Source organism: Engystomops pustulosus, chromosome 1 (assembly GCF_040894005.1).
Source record: "Engystomops pustulosus chromosome 1, aEngPut4.maternal, whole genome shotgun sequence".
Classification (NCBI taxonomy): Eukaryota; Metazoa; Chordata; class Amphibia; order Anura; family Leptodactylidae; genus Engystomops; species Engystomops pustulosus.
In genome coordinates this window covers 95,934,224-95,952,343 of record NC_092411.1, presented here as the reverse complement: position 1 = coordinate 95,952,343, position 18,120 = coordinate 95,934,224, and the positions used below count along the sequence as shown (strand labels likewise).

At 40.1% G+C, this 18,120-nt stretch overlaps 1 protein-coding gene across 2 annotated transcripts; it reads left to right on the top strand.

The window, feature by feature from the left end:
- The first annotated feature begins 56 nt into the window (after nt 1–56).
- SF3A1 (splicing factor 3a subunit 1) lies at nt 57–17,855 on the top strand. Of its 2 annotated transcripts, none has more exons than XM_072148840.1 (16): nt 57–215; nt 4,268–4,386; nt 5,009–5,210; nt 6,423–6,680; nt 7,835–7,909; nt 9,808–9,958; nt 10,298–10,491; nt 12,803–12,920; nt 13,009–13,194; nt 13,409–13,530; nt 14,961–15,254; nt 15,910–16,120; nt 16,224–16,378; nt 16,461–16,562; nt 16,672–16,743; nt 17,481–17,855. In XM_072148840.1, exons 1-16 carry the CDS (start codon nt 162–164, stop codon nt 17,580–17,582), a joined length of 2,415 nt encoding a protein of 804 aa, XP_072004941.1. In that variant the 5' UTR covers nt 57–161; the 3' UTR covers nt 17,583–17,855. The 2 variants fall into 2 exon arrangements, with proteins under 2 accessions (XP_072004941.1, XP_072004950.1); XM_072148849.1 differs by having other exon boundaries at nt 87–215; nt 4,271–4,386.
- Nucleotides 17,856–18,120: the final 265 nt, after the last annotated feature.

Below are 18,120 nucleotides of genomic sequence, written 5' to 3'. Positions count from 1 at the left end.
TCAGTCAACACTTATTTTTCTTTTCACCATTTATTTAGAAGTGGTACATTCCACTGCGCCTGGCTAGTTTGTTGCTGCGAATAACTTGTATAGCGCATGCGTAGCCGCCATTTTGGTGTGTAGAGCTGTGTTTCCGCCTGCGTACCGGGAGAGGCGACAACATGCCGGCGGGACCCGTACAGCTGTTAGCGCCGCAGGCGCCCGATGGAGGGCAGGTAGGTAGTGAGAGTTGTGTATAGCTATCACTATGTATTGGGAGCCAGGCGGCAGCACCACATGATGTAATAAGCGTGGGCCTAACTGCACCGCAGCCCGAAAAGTGGCCACGAGTCCTCACCCTAGGTGTATTCCCACCCTGGGATTGCAGTCGTGCATTTCTATTACATATCTTTGGATGAAAACAAAACGACGCCTATAGGAAATAACCGTATCCCTTTATGAGCCGGGCTGGAAGAGGGCCTTAAAGGGGTTGTCTAGAAATCCTGAACTCCCCCCCCCCCCCCCCCCCCCCATCCCCAGAGGTGTAGGTCCAAGGCTTCATCGCCTGTATAACTCTAGTGTCTGGTACTGACTGGTCACTGGACCCGCTTTGGCCATACGGTGGTCTCTGGAGGCCACGGGACGACTCTTCTTATTACATTATCTGTGGAGGGCACTGATTGGCAGGTCATGTGAACAATGTTGTTTGTTTTACAGAGCTGTGTAGGTCACTTAACCCCTTAATGACCGTTGTATCATGTTTTTGCCACATTTAATAAGAGTACTCATTCTGACGCGCAACCTTCCTGTGACGGTGCGTCTGAAAATATTGCAGGACATCACGATGTGCTAGAGCTGGGGGAGAGTGTTTAGTTTGACTGTGGCCTGTATTGCCCCTGGATTAGGACATCCCCTAAAATGATAGAAGTTATGCTTCTGAAAAGTTTCTGATATAAAAAAAAAGGAATTTTCTATATATTGTTTGTTCTCAGTAACATCGAGCAAAGATCGTAGTGAACCAGAGAATAAAGATAAATTATTTTTACATTACATTGAGCGGGCAAAAAAAGTGCCATAAATCCCAAATATAAATTAATAATTTGTTTGCCCCCCCCCCCTTGAAATGGTTAATGAAATCTCATGAATAAGCCATGATGAATTATCTATACATTGTATCTCTTCCAACAAATAAGCCCTCACCTGAATGGTGCTGCTTCCAGTCCATGCTCGACCCATAGAGCAGGTACACGTGAGAGAAATTGGTTTACAAACTTTGCGGAGAATTTTATCATTTAAATGTACCGTATATACTCGTGTGTAAGAAGAGTTTTTCAGAACAAAAAATGTGCTGAAAAACCTCACCTCAGCTTATACACGAGTCAATAAATAAAATAAACTTGCATACTCACCTTCCTGGTGCTCGTCATGGCTCCTCTTTCTTCTCTGTGCTGTAATTAGCTGGCAGAGACGCTTCCATGCGATCTGCCGGCGCACACTATGATGCGGCGGTGTCGCTGCTGATGACAACATAGTGTGCAGCGGTCGGCAAATTGTGTGGACGGGTCTCTGGCGGCTATGACAAAGAGAAGAAAGAAGAGGAGCCTCAGGGACCGGAACATCAGGGAGCTGCACCGGGCTTCAGGACTGTTGCATAAATGTTTTTTTTTCTTTTATGTGCTCGGTGGGCTGTATAGTACAGGGGGTGGGCTTTGAGCAATTCATTTCCCACCCTAGGCTTATACTCAAGTCAATAGGTTTTCCCAGTTTTGGTTGTAAAATTGCGGTATATACGCTATGTTTTTTCTGAAAAAATTCTATAGTTTCTAAATTGCCATTTCATTGTGTTTTAACCCCCTGTGAAACAAAAGTTGTTTTACTTATGTATAGGTGTATAGTTTCTATAGTTGGGTAATTTATGGGGTTTTACTATTATTTAGGCCTTTCAAAGTCTCTTGAAAGATGACTTTGCGATTTTCATACAAATGAGAAAATTACACCTAAAGTTCTAAGACTCATAACATCCTAGAAAAAACATCCTAGACACAAAAATAGTGTCATCATAAAGCAGACATTCCAGAAATGTTAGTTATTAAACAATTTTGGTGGTCTGACTGGAAAGCGGAGCTTTTCAAACATTTTGTCAAATTTTAATTTTTTTCAGAATGAAATGCAAAACTTATCACTTCAATTTTACAACTAACATGAAGTACAATCTCATAATCACCTGGATATACAGGCAGTCCCCGGGTTACATACAAGATAGGGTCTGGAGGTTTGTTCTTAAGTTGAATTTGTATGTAAGTCGAAACTGTATATTTTATAATGGAAGTTCTAGACAATTTTTTTTCTTTTGCCCCAGTGACAATTGGAGTTTCAAAATTTTTGGTGTAATTGGACCAAGAATTATCAATAAAGCTTAATTACAGACATCTTACAGCTGATCATTGCAGTCTGGGACTATAGTAAAGCATCCAGAAAGCTTCACCAGAGGTCACAGTGGGCAGAGGGGTCCGTCTGTAACTATGGGTTGTCTGTAAGTCGGGTGTCCTTAAGTAGGGGACCGCCTGTATTAAAGCATTCAAAGCTACAACCAATTATTGTGGCACATATCCACTTCTAAAAATACTCTGGTCCTTAAGCTGAAACCAACCATTGGTTATAAGGGGTTATTGCATTTTAGGGAATGTATGATGCCTTATTGCTTTGCGTGCAAAATTTTATGATTAGAGGAAGAAATGCAATGCTTCACGTCAGTAAAATATGTTCAGCATATACATTGACTTACACAGTCAGATGGAGGCATAGTTTAACCTTCGTCTGCTCCATATATGTTGTATAATGTGCCAAAAGCTAAATCTTTCCCTCCGACTGAGCCACGTGTGAACTCAGAATGGGGCCATTAACCTCTGCAGGTGGGGGGGGGGGCGCGGATGCAGCAGTACTGTATCTGCCCCAGCCTCCATCGAGAGTACACTCGTGCGCATGGTGCGCCGTGCCGTAATCTGGTGCGCCGAAACGGGTTGTAATATTAAAAAAAAAAAAGGGGGGCAATCGGGGGTTTCTTGCATTAATGAAATTATGCTCCGGCACCAGCTCACCGTGTATTTGTGGGTTAGAACTACCACTTTTAAGTGGTAGGTTTCCTATAAAGGAAATCTACCACTCACAAAAAGTAAAAAAAAAATAGATACTCGCCTGCCTCCTCTTCATCCCAATCATGCTTGTCTTAAAAAAGACTTATAAATAACATGCCGGAATGTGGGGAAGCCATGTCTGGAGCTCTGTGCTGCTAATTATGCACACCCACAATGTGACGTCACCTCCCTCTCCAACATTGGGCATCTATCATGCAAGATTGCATGATGTCTCCTTCCTTACCAGGGCATGTAGGTTTTTTTTTTTAACTTTTTGTGGGTGATAAATTTAATTTAATTCAGGTTTTGTGAAGTATCCATACATCCTCTCCTAGATTGTTTCTAGGTGCTAGGGTTCAGTGAAATTTTATTACTTAGTATGTGAAAACTATGTATATATGACATGGCAGTCGCAAAGAGTTTTATACTAATTTATACCGCCTATTAGTTGGCTTAGGTTACATCAAGTGTCTTAAACAATGTATGTAATTAGAATCGATAAGAAACGAGTGCAGACACTTTTTGGCTCCAACTCCTAAACATCTCTCTAGATGTATAGTAATAGCTCTATATATTTACTTATCAAATTAAATATTTAGGGAACAAATGACAACAATTCAGACCATTTTGGAAGTTATGTGTATAAAGACGGCCTCTACATTCTAAGCAGTACATGAGATAGAATATAAGTATTTTCATAGAAGAATTTTACCCATTCGATTGGAGATAAGTCTGATCTGTGGGTGTTCGGCTGTTGGGACCCCCACTTAACACTAGAAGGACAGTCCTTTCTCACTTATTGATTTAGAAACAGTCAATTAGACTGATAGAGAGCCAATCGCTCTGACATTTCAGATGCTCCTGAAGAATTGATTGGAGCGACAGAGCACATGATCGAGCTGCCGCTTCATGCAGTTAATGAGAACAGGACCTTGGTTAAACTTTGACAAATTAGATTCTCTAATGACCTTTTGGTAGTTTAGAGTTCCAGATATAGTTGATGGATTCCATTTCCCTTTATTTTTGAATGTTGTATATAAAGTGCCAATGTTTGTCTTCAAAATCTTCAATTATTTGTATTGTTGACGTGTAGTAGAAAAGGAATTCTTTCATTGGTGATGACTTGCATACTCTGGTTTCTATGATTTCCATAGCAGCAGATGGAGGAGGAAAAGAAAGAAGAAGTTGTGCCATCTAAGCCCATTGTGGGTATTATCTACCCTCCACCAGAGGTCCGCAACATAGTTGACAAAACTGCAAGCTTTGTAGCAAGGTAAGACCAAGGCAAGGCAAAATTGATGTAGTTAGTGTCAATAAATATATGAAATCACTGTCGTCTGTAAAGGAACCTGTCACCAGGAATGTAATTTTTAGCTGGTGAGGGGCTTCAATAGCATAGGCTATGCTGTCACCAGCTAAAAATGGCATTCCTGGCGACTGATTCCCTTTAAAGGAGATGTTACAGTGAAAATAACTTTTTTCTAAATAAACCTAAAGAAATTTGGGGGCTGTAATCTATTTGCAGTGCTGTGTATGAGACTCTGCAGCCAGAGCCTTTCCCCATCATGAGGGGACAATGGGTCCTATGTAACTAGATATTCAGCAGCACAGTGCTTTAGCATAGGAGATGAGGCCAGCTCTGGTCTCTTAGAGTGGCATATTACACTGCCTACAGTGGTAAATAGTAATTCTTTTTTAATTACTGAAATCTGAAAAGGAATATAAAAAGTTCACAAAAATCAGTAATGTAATTAAAAAAAAACTATTTTGCATGTGTGCAGAGCTGCGTAATCTAATCTGTGTGCACTATATAAAGGCATTATTATTAAACATGTTTTTTGTTTTTTTTTTCCAAAATTTTATTTGCATAAAAAGTATTAACTTTCTTTCTTTAGAAATGGTCCAGAGTTTGAAGCCAGAATCCGACAGAATGAAATTAACAATCCTAAATTTAACTTCTTAAACCCAAATGATCCCTACCATGCCTACTATCGCCACAAAGTCAATGAATTTAAAGAGGGAAAAGCACAGGAACCATCTGCTGCCATTCCAAAGGTCATGCAGCAACAACAGTCAGTACAGCAACTTCCTCAAAAGGTAAGAAACCTTAAAGGAAACCTACCACTTGTAGTGGCAGGTTTCCGATGGCAATATCGGGCACCAGCTCAGGGTGAGCTGGTGCCGGAGCTTATTTTAGTTAGTGTTTTAAACCGCGGTATCGCGGTTTAAAACACTTTTTAAACTTTATAGCCGGCGCAGGCAGGTACGCGCTCGGCTCTCATTCACTTCCTATGTAGCCGCGCGCACGGTAAGCGCCGAGCGCGGTTTAAAACACTAACTAAAATAAGCTCCGGCACCAGCTCACCCTGAGCTGGTGCTCGGTATTGCCATCGGAAACCTGCCACTACAAGTGGTAGGTTTCCTTTAAAGAGATTTAAAGGAATTCTTGTATTTTGTAGACTTTTCCAAAAATGACCGATAAAATTAGTTATGAGGGTCCTCACACCTAACAAATAAGCCCCCCTCTTTTAATACACCAAAGCCAAAGGTGGAAAATAAGATCTATTACAAGAATTAATTTAATGAAAATGTAAACACTTTGGCTTCATATATAATCATATAGATATGCAGGTTTTCTGACTGCATAATATACAGTCCTATGTAAATATTGTTCCTGTTACTCCAGCCTTCTGTCATAAGGTTCCATGTGAATAGACTCCTGTCCTGCAGAATTTCACGGCTGAACCGCACAATACAGCAACCATGTGTAGTGGACTTTGCAGGTTTGAATCCACTGTCTTTGTGCACATTGGATTTTTCATGGGGAATCAGTGTAGAAAATTAGCTTCAGAATACACTACAGTAGTATTGTAATTCTTTCCATTACAAATATACTCTGTACATATCGCACATAATCCAGTAGGAGCGCAGAAATCCTCTGTGGAATCCACCCATGCGCATGTACCTTTGGGCTGGTTGTCTATGTGCAAGTTTGTAGAATTGGTCAACAGTTCAGTACAGTTCTAGCTTTGGTCTGGTGAACATAAATTTGCTTGTTTTGTTTGGCCTAAGGATGAGCTATACCTCATTTCCTCCCAGCAAATTTGCACTATGTAGTGGTGCTTCAACTGGCAAAACTGCAGAGCATCTAACAATTTCTTAGAAAACCTCATGTCAGCATTTAGTGTTGGTTGCAGCTGTGCCATGGATGTGAACTCCATTAATAAAAAAAATAAGTTCTCAAAATTATTTTGTTTTAAAATGAAACCATTTAAAATGTGTGAATTTTTTTGAACAATTTCTTATTAGGTCCAGGCACAAGTTGTCCAAGAGACGATTGTTCCAAAGGAACCACCTCCAGAGTTTGAGTTTGTGGCTGATCCACCGTCCATATCGGCCTTTGATCTTGATGTAGTGAAACTGACTGCTCAGTTTGTTGCTCGTAATGGTCGCCAGTTCCTCACACAACTGATGCAAAAGGAACAGAGAAATTACCAATTTGATTTCCTTCGTCCTCAGCACAGTCTCTTCAATTACTTCACCAAGCTTGTGGAACAGTACACCAAGGTATTAACATGTTTGCCAATGCTTATTTTACATTATTGGATGCATCACAACTTAAAACCCTGAAATTCAAATTAAAGGGATTGGCCACTTTACCTCCTATTTTTGTAATGTGTGTGTGTTTAAGTGTGAGGGGCCGTATATCGGGTAATACACTTTTATTAAATGTTATGCATCGCTTTTGTGATATGTAATGTGAAGCCTCCTGTCTTTTACCTCATCAGACACATTCCTGTCCATAAAATGGCTGCAGATGGAGGGTCATGTGATCTCTTATCTGTCCATGAACAATCCCTCTGCCAGGACCTAACTTGTTAAAAAACTTAAATTACATATTACTAAAATAAACTGCAGAGGTTTTTGGGACATGTACTAGCCTGGTCAGGCAATGCGAGCCAAGGCTATTCCACACCCCAGTAGCCTCTGAAGTTGATTTCCATTTTACTGAAATAAAGTTTTTAACAAGTTGGGTTCCAGGATTATTAAATTACAGATTAGGGCAGAGGCAGCCATGAGGAATCTACCATTAGATCTACTTCTGATGGTAGGTTCCTCATGGTAGGTTTCCTTTAAAGGAGTTGCAGGGAATGGGATAAAAATCTAATAGGTGGATGTTGGGATTGGAACATCTGGGGTTCCTTTCCCATTAATTGTAAGAGCACAGGTCAAGCATATGAAGGGTTAGTGTCACAAAGGCAAATATGACCTATCCACAATAAACTTCCTGATTAATGGGGATCCAAACACTAGGTCTCTTAATGATCCATAGAATGGGTTAATTTCTCCTTGCTATGAATGAAGTGGCATGTGGATATTTGTTCAGTTCATCTTCTACAGTACTGGTGGACATGATAATGCAGCACTTGCAGCTCTGTCCACAGCGCTGAGACAATACCACGTCATAATTTCCTTTTTGTTACTGTTGAGTTGGCTTAGTTAAATGAGGCTGCTGGCATTACTGGCAGTGTATAAATATTTTCAGTATTACATATATTCTTTTAGTATACCAGGAGGCAGCTGGTAAACTGGTGGGAGACAGTGAGCTGTCCTGCAGATGACTGGCTTTATTACAAAGTTATTAATAAAGATGACCGTGTGAGCGCTCCTGCCCTGACACGAGATACCACTTTGTAAGTGATCCTATTCGTCTGTTTCAGATCTTGATTCCTCCTAAAGGATTACACGCCAAGCTGAAGAAAGAGGCTGAAAACCCCACCGAAGTTTTGGATCAGGTAATTTTAAAACCTTTTTCTTTCAGTTGATGTTTCTCTTGCTGTTTGGGCTATAGGCTGTGCTCATTAGTAATTTTAGAAAAAAGTAGACCTTTGTATTAACTGTTCTAGTGTCAAGGATTCCCCCCCCCCCCCCCCCAGTCAGGATCTGCTTTTTTTTTTATATTTTAGGTTCTTTGACATTGTCTTTACAAAAGAGCAGATCCTTACAGAAGAAGCACACACCTGCATATAAGTGTGCTTGGTTTACAATCCTTGATCCTGGTGGTAGTATTAGTTTAAAACTTGCTGCAATTGTTTAGCCATTTAAGTCATCATGCCAAATATTTCAATATTCCATTTTGCTTAATGCATTTTTCGTATAATTTTTTTTTACATGAATGCAAACGCCACTGAACTCAGTTCAGCTTTCTTTTTTCCACACCAGTTTAAAAAAAAAATGAAAGTTAAGCTCCGGTTGCCATGAGCAAACGGTTTTGCTCTCGGAACTTTCTGATCTCCCCATTGTCTCTAATTCTTTGTGGACATCTGATATCTATGACAAAATCTTTCTGCATAAATAAATATCCTCTATTTTTTAACACCCTCGCGACCCAGGACAAACTATATCGTCCTCGTGCTGAGAAGGGTGTATAGAGAGAGCTCACGAGCTTTCCATACACAGCGGTTGTCAGCTGTACAACACAACTGATGCCTGCCTGTTACTGCCGTGGTCGGCGCTGGTCGAACCCGACCGCGGGACCTAACTTACCTTTACATGGGCGTCGCCATTTTGGATGGCTGTGCGCCGCCCCCTATGACGTCATTGACTTGTAGGCTTGCCATGTGCAATGATCTCTAATAGCCAGCAGATGGCAGGCTGTTAGAAATCATTGTAATATTGCTATATACTGCAATACAGTATTATTGCGGTGTATATAGTATTAGCAATCGGACCCTGCATGGTGAAATTACCCTGGAGGATTTGAAATAATGGTAAAAAAATTAAAAAAAAAAAAATATATGTGTGTATGTATATATGTGTGTGTGTATGTGTATGTATGTATATATATGTGTATGTATGTATATATATGTGTATGTATGTATGTGTATGTATGTGTATGTATATGTATGTATATATATGTATATGTATATATGTATGTGAAAAAGTAAAAAAAGTAAGTTTATATATGATCTAGAGGAAGGGGGCGATTTAAAGGCAAATAAACAGTAAGAATCATAAACATGTTTGGTGTCATCGCGTCCCAAAATGTCCGATCTATCAAAATATAATAACGATTTTTCCTGCCGTTTAACCCATAACGGAAAAGGTGCCGAAAGTGCTGCTTTTTTGCCATTTTGAAAAATCTAAATTCTATAAAAAAGTGATCAAAAGGCCGTACAGTTCTCAAAATGATAGCATTAAAAATCGCAAAAAATGACACCACCCCCCACAGTTCTGTGCACTGAAGTATGAAAGTTATAAGTGCCAGAACATTGCAAAATTTTTTGTGTACAGAAGGTTTAAATTTTTTTCAATGTCTGAAAGCATTATAAAACCTATACAAAGTTGGTATCCTCGTGATTGTACCAAACCAAAGAATAAATTGGACATGTCATTTGTGGCACTCAGTAAAAGCTGTAAAATCCAAGCCCACATAAATATGGCGCGAATGCTTCTGCTTCCCAGTACACGGCATGGAATAATAAATATCATCACTATGTAGTGCAATTTGTTACGCAGAAAACAAGTCCAAACACCGCTTTTTAAGTGGAAAACTAAAAAAGTTAAAGATCTTTGAAGGTAGGGAGTGAAAAATGAAAATGCAAAAAAATAAAAAAGGACCACGTCCTTAAGGGGTTTAAACCTGCCAGAAATAAGAGCATGAATCCTCATTTTGAAGTTGTCTCTTATTTAGGTTCGTTATCGTGTGGAGTGGGCAAAGTTTCAGGAGCGGGAGAGGAAAAAGGAGGAAGAAGAGAAGGAAAGAGAGCGCGTGGCCTATGCACAAATCGATTGGCATGACTTTGTTGTTGTAGAAATTGTTGATTTTCAACCTAATGAACAAGGTAAGAACATTACAGGCCAGCTTAAGAATGACCTGTCCTGACCGATCACTTTAAGAACATGCCTGTATCTACTAAATTATACCATCCTTGCCAATAATCATTCATCATCACACTCAGCCACGGTTTGTGGATTGTGGACTGACAAGTGTTGGGAACATGACCCAAATCGTAATAGTGACATACGATGGAAGGATTGCATTCCTCCAGAACTGTTATTACCATAGTTGTCCCATTAAATTTACCATAGAGGAGGAAAGACTGTGATTTTTATTGCCTTAGAGCATTTATAAAAGTGTTAATTAGTAATGTTGTTTATAACATGACATTTGTGTTTTTAAGGTAACTTTCCTCCTCCCACAACGCCTGAAGAACTGGGTGCTCGTATTTTAATCCAGGAACGATACGAGAAGTTTGGAGAAAGTGAAGAGGTGGAAATGGAGGTTGAATCTGATGATGAGGAAGAAGTAAAGGATGGCAAGAAAGAAGAATCTTCTCAGATGGATCAGGATACTCAAGTGCAAGATATGGATGAAGTAAGACTTCAGTTTGTGTATTCTAATTATCCTTTTCCTTTTTATAGACAATTTTAATGTTTAGTAAGAATTGTAGTGAAATAATTTGGCACTAATGATTGTGCTTTTGGTTCTTCTCTTCCCAAACAAATTATGGCTGATGCTAACTTGTAGTTTTCTGACTTCTTGCCTGTATTGAATTTTTCTTCTAAATTCTGTAATGTGTATCTAGTTTTAGTCTTGGAGATCTAAATGCTTGCCTGCTTCGTTATTGAATTGGTCAAATATATTATTTAAAAATTACCAATAGAGATATCCACTACAATTGTATACAATCCCTATACTATCCAAACAATAAATACCAATAATAGTATACAGGACCACAATGTAATACTCAAATTATAATGTCCAAAATAATATCTTTCAATCTTTATTTTTTTCACAGCATGGTAATCAGAAAAAGATTAAAAACATCACATACAATCCACAGAAACAAACAGAAGTGGTGGTGGTCAGTTTCATAATGCATATATCCGCCACAATGGACACCCGCACACCCCTTGAGGAAGCGAAGGTGAAACGTACGTCGGGGTGCTGTGGTGGTGGTCTGGGAAACCATTTACTGTTGGTATGCACTTTATGTAACACCCCTATGGGTAATTGATATTGTCTAGATTTTTGTGCAGTTTCCCTTTTGGTATTTACTTCTATGCCCATTGTAGCGGATATATGCATTATGAAACTGTCCACCACCACTTGTTTGTTTGTTTCTGTGGAATTTGTGATGTTTTTAATCTTTTTCTGATTGCCATATTGTGTATAAATAAAGATTGAAAGATTTTATTATGTTGGACATTATAATTTGAGTATTACATTGTGGATTTCCACATACTGTAAAATCCCAATAGTAATTACTGTTAACCCTTTCACGCTCCGTGACGGATATATCCGCCATGGAGCTGTGAAGGTTGTATGAAGAAAGCTCACAGGCTGAGCCTTCTTCATACAGAGATGGGCTTTGCTGCATATCGCAGCAAAGACCCATCGCTATCACCCGCGGTCGGTGCTTGGACCGATCGCGGGTGTTAACCTTTTCTTCGGCGCCGGCAAAGTCGCCGGCGGCACTTTAAATTTGGCGGCGCATGGGCGCCGCCATCTTACCTCCGATCGCCGCTCCCCCGAACGTCATCGGGGGGCGGCGATCGGTTGCCATGTTGGCCTCGGGTCTTCGTTTGACCCGAGGATACATGGCTTCTGCACATGCATTACAATGAGCCTGTGGCTCATTGTAATGTATAGTGAGCAGAAATGCCATATACTGCGATACAGTAGTATTGCAGTATATGGCAGGATCGATCAGACTATCTAGGGTTAATGTACCCTAGATGGTCTAAAAAATAGTGAACAAAAAAGAAAAAAAAAAGTTTAAAAAATGTAAAAAAATAATAAAATATTAAAAGTTCGAATCACCCCCCTTTCCCTAGAACTGATATAAAATATAATAAATAGTAAAAATCACAGACACATTAGGTATCGCAGCGTCCCAAAATGCCCGATCTATCAAAATATAAAAACTGTTATTGACGGCGGTGACCTCCGGAACGGCAAATGGCGCCCAAATGTCCAAAACGCGACTTTTACACCTTTTTAGATGACATAAAAAATGTAATAAAAAATGATCAAAATGTCGCACAGTCCTCAAAACGGTAGCAATGAGAACGCCGGCTCATTTCGCAAAAAATGACACCTCACACAGCTCCATGCGCCAAAGTATGAAAAAGTTATTCGCGTCAGAAGATGACAAAAAAATTTTTTTTTTGTACACATTCGTTTAATTTTTGAAAATGTATTAAAACGCAATAAAACCTATATAAATTTGGTTCGGTACGATCGCGGTGATGCCAAAGAATAAAGTAGAGGTGTTATTTGGAGCGTAGAGTGAAAGTCGTAAAAACTGAGCCCACAAGAACATGACGCACATGCAGTTTTTTTCAATTTTTCCACATTTGGAATTTTTTGTGGCTTCCCACTACATGGCATGGAATAATAAATAACATTATGGGAAAGTAAAATTTGTTACGCACAAAATAAGCCCTCACACAGCTCTATAGACGGAAAAATGAAAAAGTTATGGATTTTTGAAGATGGAGAGCGAGAAATTAGCGAAAATACCCTGCGTCCTTAAGGGGTTAAGTACATTTGATACTGATCCCCGATTTGATTTTTCAAAAAAAAAGTTGTAGTAAAAGAAATAATTGAAATGTGTAAAGGAACCAGTGCATTTTTTTTTAACCGTTGATGTGCTTACCTTTTTAATTTTTTCCACCTCCAGGGTTCAGACGATGAAGATTATGCTCAAAAGGCTCCTCTTCCTCCTGAGTCGCCAATGCCACCACCTTTACCACCTACTCCAGACCAAGTGATTGTTCGTAAAGATTATGATCCCAAAGGTTGGTACAAATACTGGCAGTTTGAGTTACAAACTTTCTTCAAAACCCGATTCAAAACTTGTAACCAATTTCTTCTGTGTATTTGCAGCGTCTAAGCCACAGCCGCCTGCTCCTGCACCTGATGAATATCTAGTATCGCCCATAACTGGTGAGAAGATTCCTGCCAGCAAGATGCAGGAGCACATGCGTATTGGACTTCTGGACCCACGTTGGCTAGAGCAGAGAGATCGCTCCATTCGTGAAAAACAAGGAGATGATGAAGTATATGCCCCAGGTGAGGAGGGTTACTTATACTATTTCCTTAAAGACCGTTGCACCTAATTTCTTATTTTTCTTGGTTAAAGTTTTCATAAACCATACAAAACAAATGAACTTCCCCTTCAAAGTACTTTTCAGGTGCGATTGGTTGAAAATGCAAAAAGTATGACCCCCATAACATGAATATATTTTTCCCTTTTTTACTCAAATATTTCTGCTCCCTACTTCAGGATTGGATATTGAAAGCAGCTTGAAGCAGCTTGCTGAACGCCGTACTGATATTTTCGGTGTTGAAGAAACAGCTATTGGTAAAAAGATTGGAGAGGAAGAGATCCAGAAACCAGAAGAGAAGGTATGCTTCACCCTCCCCTCTTTAGAGTCAATAAACCACCCTCCTCTCTTTACAGGTGTATACTAAATGACCAGATTCTTAAATTTACTCAGGATAAGAAATAAGACACTCTAATTCACTGTTATTAACAATAATACAGCATATCACAGATATAATTCCAATCTTTATCAGTCCTGGTGTATACTTCGGTTGCCCCTGCTTCTGACCATAGATCTTCGGACTATGGACGGGCATGGTAGATTCTTCCCATGAATATCTTCACTTGCCTGCACACTGCAGTGTGCTCTCTGCATTCTGCCCCCGCCCCACCTGCATTACAAGACAAGTTCACACATAGACACTTCCTGCTGGCAAGCAGCAACGTGCAGAGTTTACTCTACAAGCTACAGATAAGGTCTTTATCCAGGGAAGAAAGGCACTCTGTGTGTGTTGTAGCTGAGATGCAGCAGATCTGAAGTGTCATTGTGTTTTATATCCATCTCATAGATTTTATCATCTCTGACCTGTCTTGTCTCTTTCAGATACCAGTAGAATGTTCATAAGCTAAATAAAAATGTATATAAACCCTGTACCCTGATAATCTAAGCACAGTGTCAGAACACAGCATTGCATAGCACAGAGGAATCATGAAGTGTCTGCTTAGAGTCCCCGCCCACACTGGAATTTAACCATCTGAGTGATAGGAGCCAAAATGACAATAAAACTGAGTACATTTGTAAAGTAAGGGGGTTAAAAATTATCATTGTGTAAATTTTACCAATAATATATAAAGACTGCACACAATATAAGTAGAATCAATTAAAAATTACATCTGCTTAAGGAGGCAAGATATAGATCATTCTCATCAGCGGGCCATGGCCACATGACGGCGATTTATGTAGTCTTCGCAATTGCGCTGGCACTGTTAAATACAGCCTGGTCCCTGCTGCGTCTGCCCGACATGGAGATTGCTCCTTGCTGGGCAGTTTAACTCCCAAAAAAATGTAATAGAAAGTGATCAAAAAGTCAGATGTACCCTATAATGGTACCGATCTAACCGGGTTTTGATCGGTACCATGAGTATCACCAAATTTTGCTAAAGTGGTAAAATAAAAGAAAAGATGTACATGTTTGGTATCTCCTTAACCGTACCAACCTATAGAATAATATCATGTTTATTATACTGTACGGTAAACTAAGTAAATGTGCAAACAAGCGGCAAAATGGCTTATTCTGTACAGTTGCAGGAAAATGCAAATTTTCACGCAAAAAACAAGCCATTACATGCCCATGTCAGATAAAAAGTTATATCTTTTGGAATTTGAGCAGGAAAAAAAACTTTAAAAAGGGTCTATGTCCTGAAGGCCCTTTTAGGCAGTGTCCTTAAGGGGTTAAGCTTCTAATTGTATTGTGTTCCCAACATAACCACACTTCATAATTTGCTTTGGTAGGTCACCTGGGATGGACATTCTGGCAGCATGGCTCGTACCCAACAGGCAGCCCAGGCAAATATAACACTGCAGGAGCAAATTGAAGCTATTCATAAGGCTAAAGGTTTAGTGCCAGAGGAAGATGGCAAGGACAAGATTGGACCTAGCAAGCCTAATGAAATTAGCCAACCACCGCCTCCTTCTTCTGCTCCTACTATTCCTAGTTCTGCACCACCGATCAGTTCTATTCCAAGGCCCCCTCCACCTGTGTCACTTCATCAACAGATCAACCCTCCTGTGTCACGGCCACCATCCGTAAGTACTACAGCGCTTCTATTAGAAACTTTTAACCACCATAGACTTGCATGAGATTTCTGTAATAAGCTAATTGTATTATGACTTTTGATTTGGTACAATTTCTTTGTGCTTTTAAAGGGGTTATCCGGGTTTAAACATATTTTTATGGCCGGACTGGGGAGGGCTATTTAAACATAATAAACCTGTACTTACCGCCTCCGGTGCTGCCGATGTCCCGCGCCGCGGCCCGTCTTCTCCGTGCGCCGGTTTCATTACACCGGCGCACAGGGAGCTTCCGGCCGGCCGGATGCTCCCATGCGCACCATCTCCCAGCGCTTACAACGCTGAGAGATAGGGACGGATGGGAGGAGCCGTCCACAACGCGGACCGGAAGCTCCCTGTGCGCGCGCGTAAACAAACAGGGGCACGGATCGAAGTGACCGCGGCGCGGGACATCTGCGGTGCCGGAGGCGGTAAGTCCATGTTTATTATGTTTAACTATCCCTCCCCAGCCCGGCCATAAAAAGATTTTTAAACCCGGATAACCCCTTTTAAGGATCACTTTTTTGTTGGTTAAGTTTGTTTTTATGGTTTACGGTGTTTATATAACTTTATCATAATTGTATTAATGAAAATGAAAGATGAAGATTAACATTAATATTCTGTCGTTTAGATGCCACCCCCTATACGTACTACTATGGTGTCTGCTGTTCCAGTTATGCAAAGGCCTCCAATGGCATCTGTGGTCCGTCTCCCTCCAGGATCTGTGTTGGCTGCTCCTATGCCCCCGATTTTACACACACCTAGAATTAATGTGGTTCCAATGCCACCAAACCCACCCCCAATGATGACGCAGAGAGCACCACATATGATTGTCCCAGCGGGTATGTATGGTTTGTTATATATAAAGAATCCCCATATTTTTGCCATTGGGCATTGGATTAAATGTTTCTTTGCATGTTTTAATTAAATTTCTTTTAATTTTAGCTTTTGTTCCGGCCCCACCTGTTGCCCCTGTGCCTGCTCCAGCACCACTGCCCCCTGCTCATCCTCCTCCCCCAATGGACGATGAACCATCTGCCAAGAAGATGAAGAGTGAAGATTCACTGATTCCAGAAGATGAATTCTTGCGCAGAAACAAGGTATGATGTTTTTTATGTTGTTTTGCAGATCCTGGATTATAAAACCGTTGCAAAATATTAAATGTATTCTGTCTTGCTACAGGGTCCTGTCACAGTTAAAGTCCAGGTTCCCAACATGCAAGATAAGACTGAATGGAAGCTAAGTGGACAGGTGCTGGCATTCACCCTTCCACTTTCTGATCAGGTAAACTATAACACGAGTTAAAATGCCATGTGCTCTGCATTCGATTTAACAAAGTAATCAATAATAAAGAAAATATTTTTCTGAAACTTTTCTCATTTCTTTGTTATAGGTCTCTGTAATAAAGGTAAAAATTCATGAGGCGACTGGCATGCCTGCTGGAAAACAGAAACTTCAATATGATGTAAGTACTAGTTTAAGGATGTGACATATTATGCACATCACAATGTACTATTTTTACATAAATTGCAGGTATCTGGTGTAACTGTATGGAGAACCAGTGCCTTTGTAGTGCACTAATGGGACAAATTGCAGGTTATGCATACCTGTTACATAGTATAATGATGTGGTGTGGAAAGGGGTTAACTAAATTGCTTTTGCTTAAGATAAACCTACAGTTTAGGGTGTGCACAGTAGTTTTATTAGGATGCTTAATGGGTTTCTAGGGCCGGAGTAAGCATAAAGTGCACTTTCCCTTCTCTTTCCCAAGCATTTATTTTTATTTTTTTGCTTAGAGGTTGGCCACTTTATCTCATGCTTTTTGAAATGTAAGTGTGGGGGGCAGGATATTCGGTAATTTACGGTTATACAAGATTAAGGTCCTGGCAGAGAGATTGTTCATGCACGGATAGAGATCACATGACCCTCCACCTGCAGCTATTTTATAGTCAGGAATGTCTGACAAGGTAAAAGACAGGAGGCTTCACTTCACATGTCTCCTTTTGAGATTTCCAGAATTTTTGGAAAACTTAAACCCCACGGATGAAGGACTGTATGCAAATATGAACCTGAGGGGCTCCATAGGTGTTAATGGAACCTGGAGCCACTCAGGTTCATTTTTGCATACAGTCCTTCATCGTGGTGGTTAAATTGAAATGGGTACATGTCAAAAGAATAATTATTTTCTTTGATCTTTTGCAGGGTATCTTCATTAAAGACTCAAACTCTCTTGCTTACTACAACATGCAGAATGGTGCGACAATTCACTTGGCTTTGAAAGAGAGAGGAGGCCGAAAGAAATGAGATTTATAATTTTAACCCTGTGGTTATTTTTGACAATTGTCGAGACTCTGCAACACGGATCCACAGGTTTTTGTGCAGTACACAGATTTATCGTACAAATTAAGGGTTTAATTGTTAGCTAGGAGAGCTCATTGTTGCCACTACCAAGCATGACCTCATGTTGTAGATTATGCTCTTTAAGATTGGTCTGTGTATACTGAGAGGTGACATGTGGAGGGTGTGAAAAAGAAAAAAATTACATCATTTGTTATTAATAAAGTCTTGGTGAATTAATATGTTGTCTTTTAATGTTAACCACTTAAGGATGTGGCCCTTTTTTGTTTTTTGCTTTTGCTTTTCATTTTTCACTCCCCACCTTCAAAAACCAAGAAATTATTTTTCCATGTAAAGAGCTGTGTTTGGGCTTGTTTTCTGCGTAACAAATTGCAATTCACATTTGGCCGAGGCACTTAACAGGTTAACCACCGACCAGCACCGACCACGACAGTAGCAGTGAGCTCTCTCCATACATACTTTGCAGCACGAGGACGATATAGTC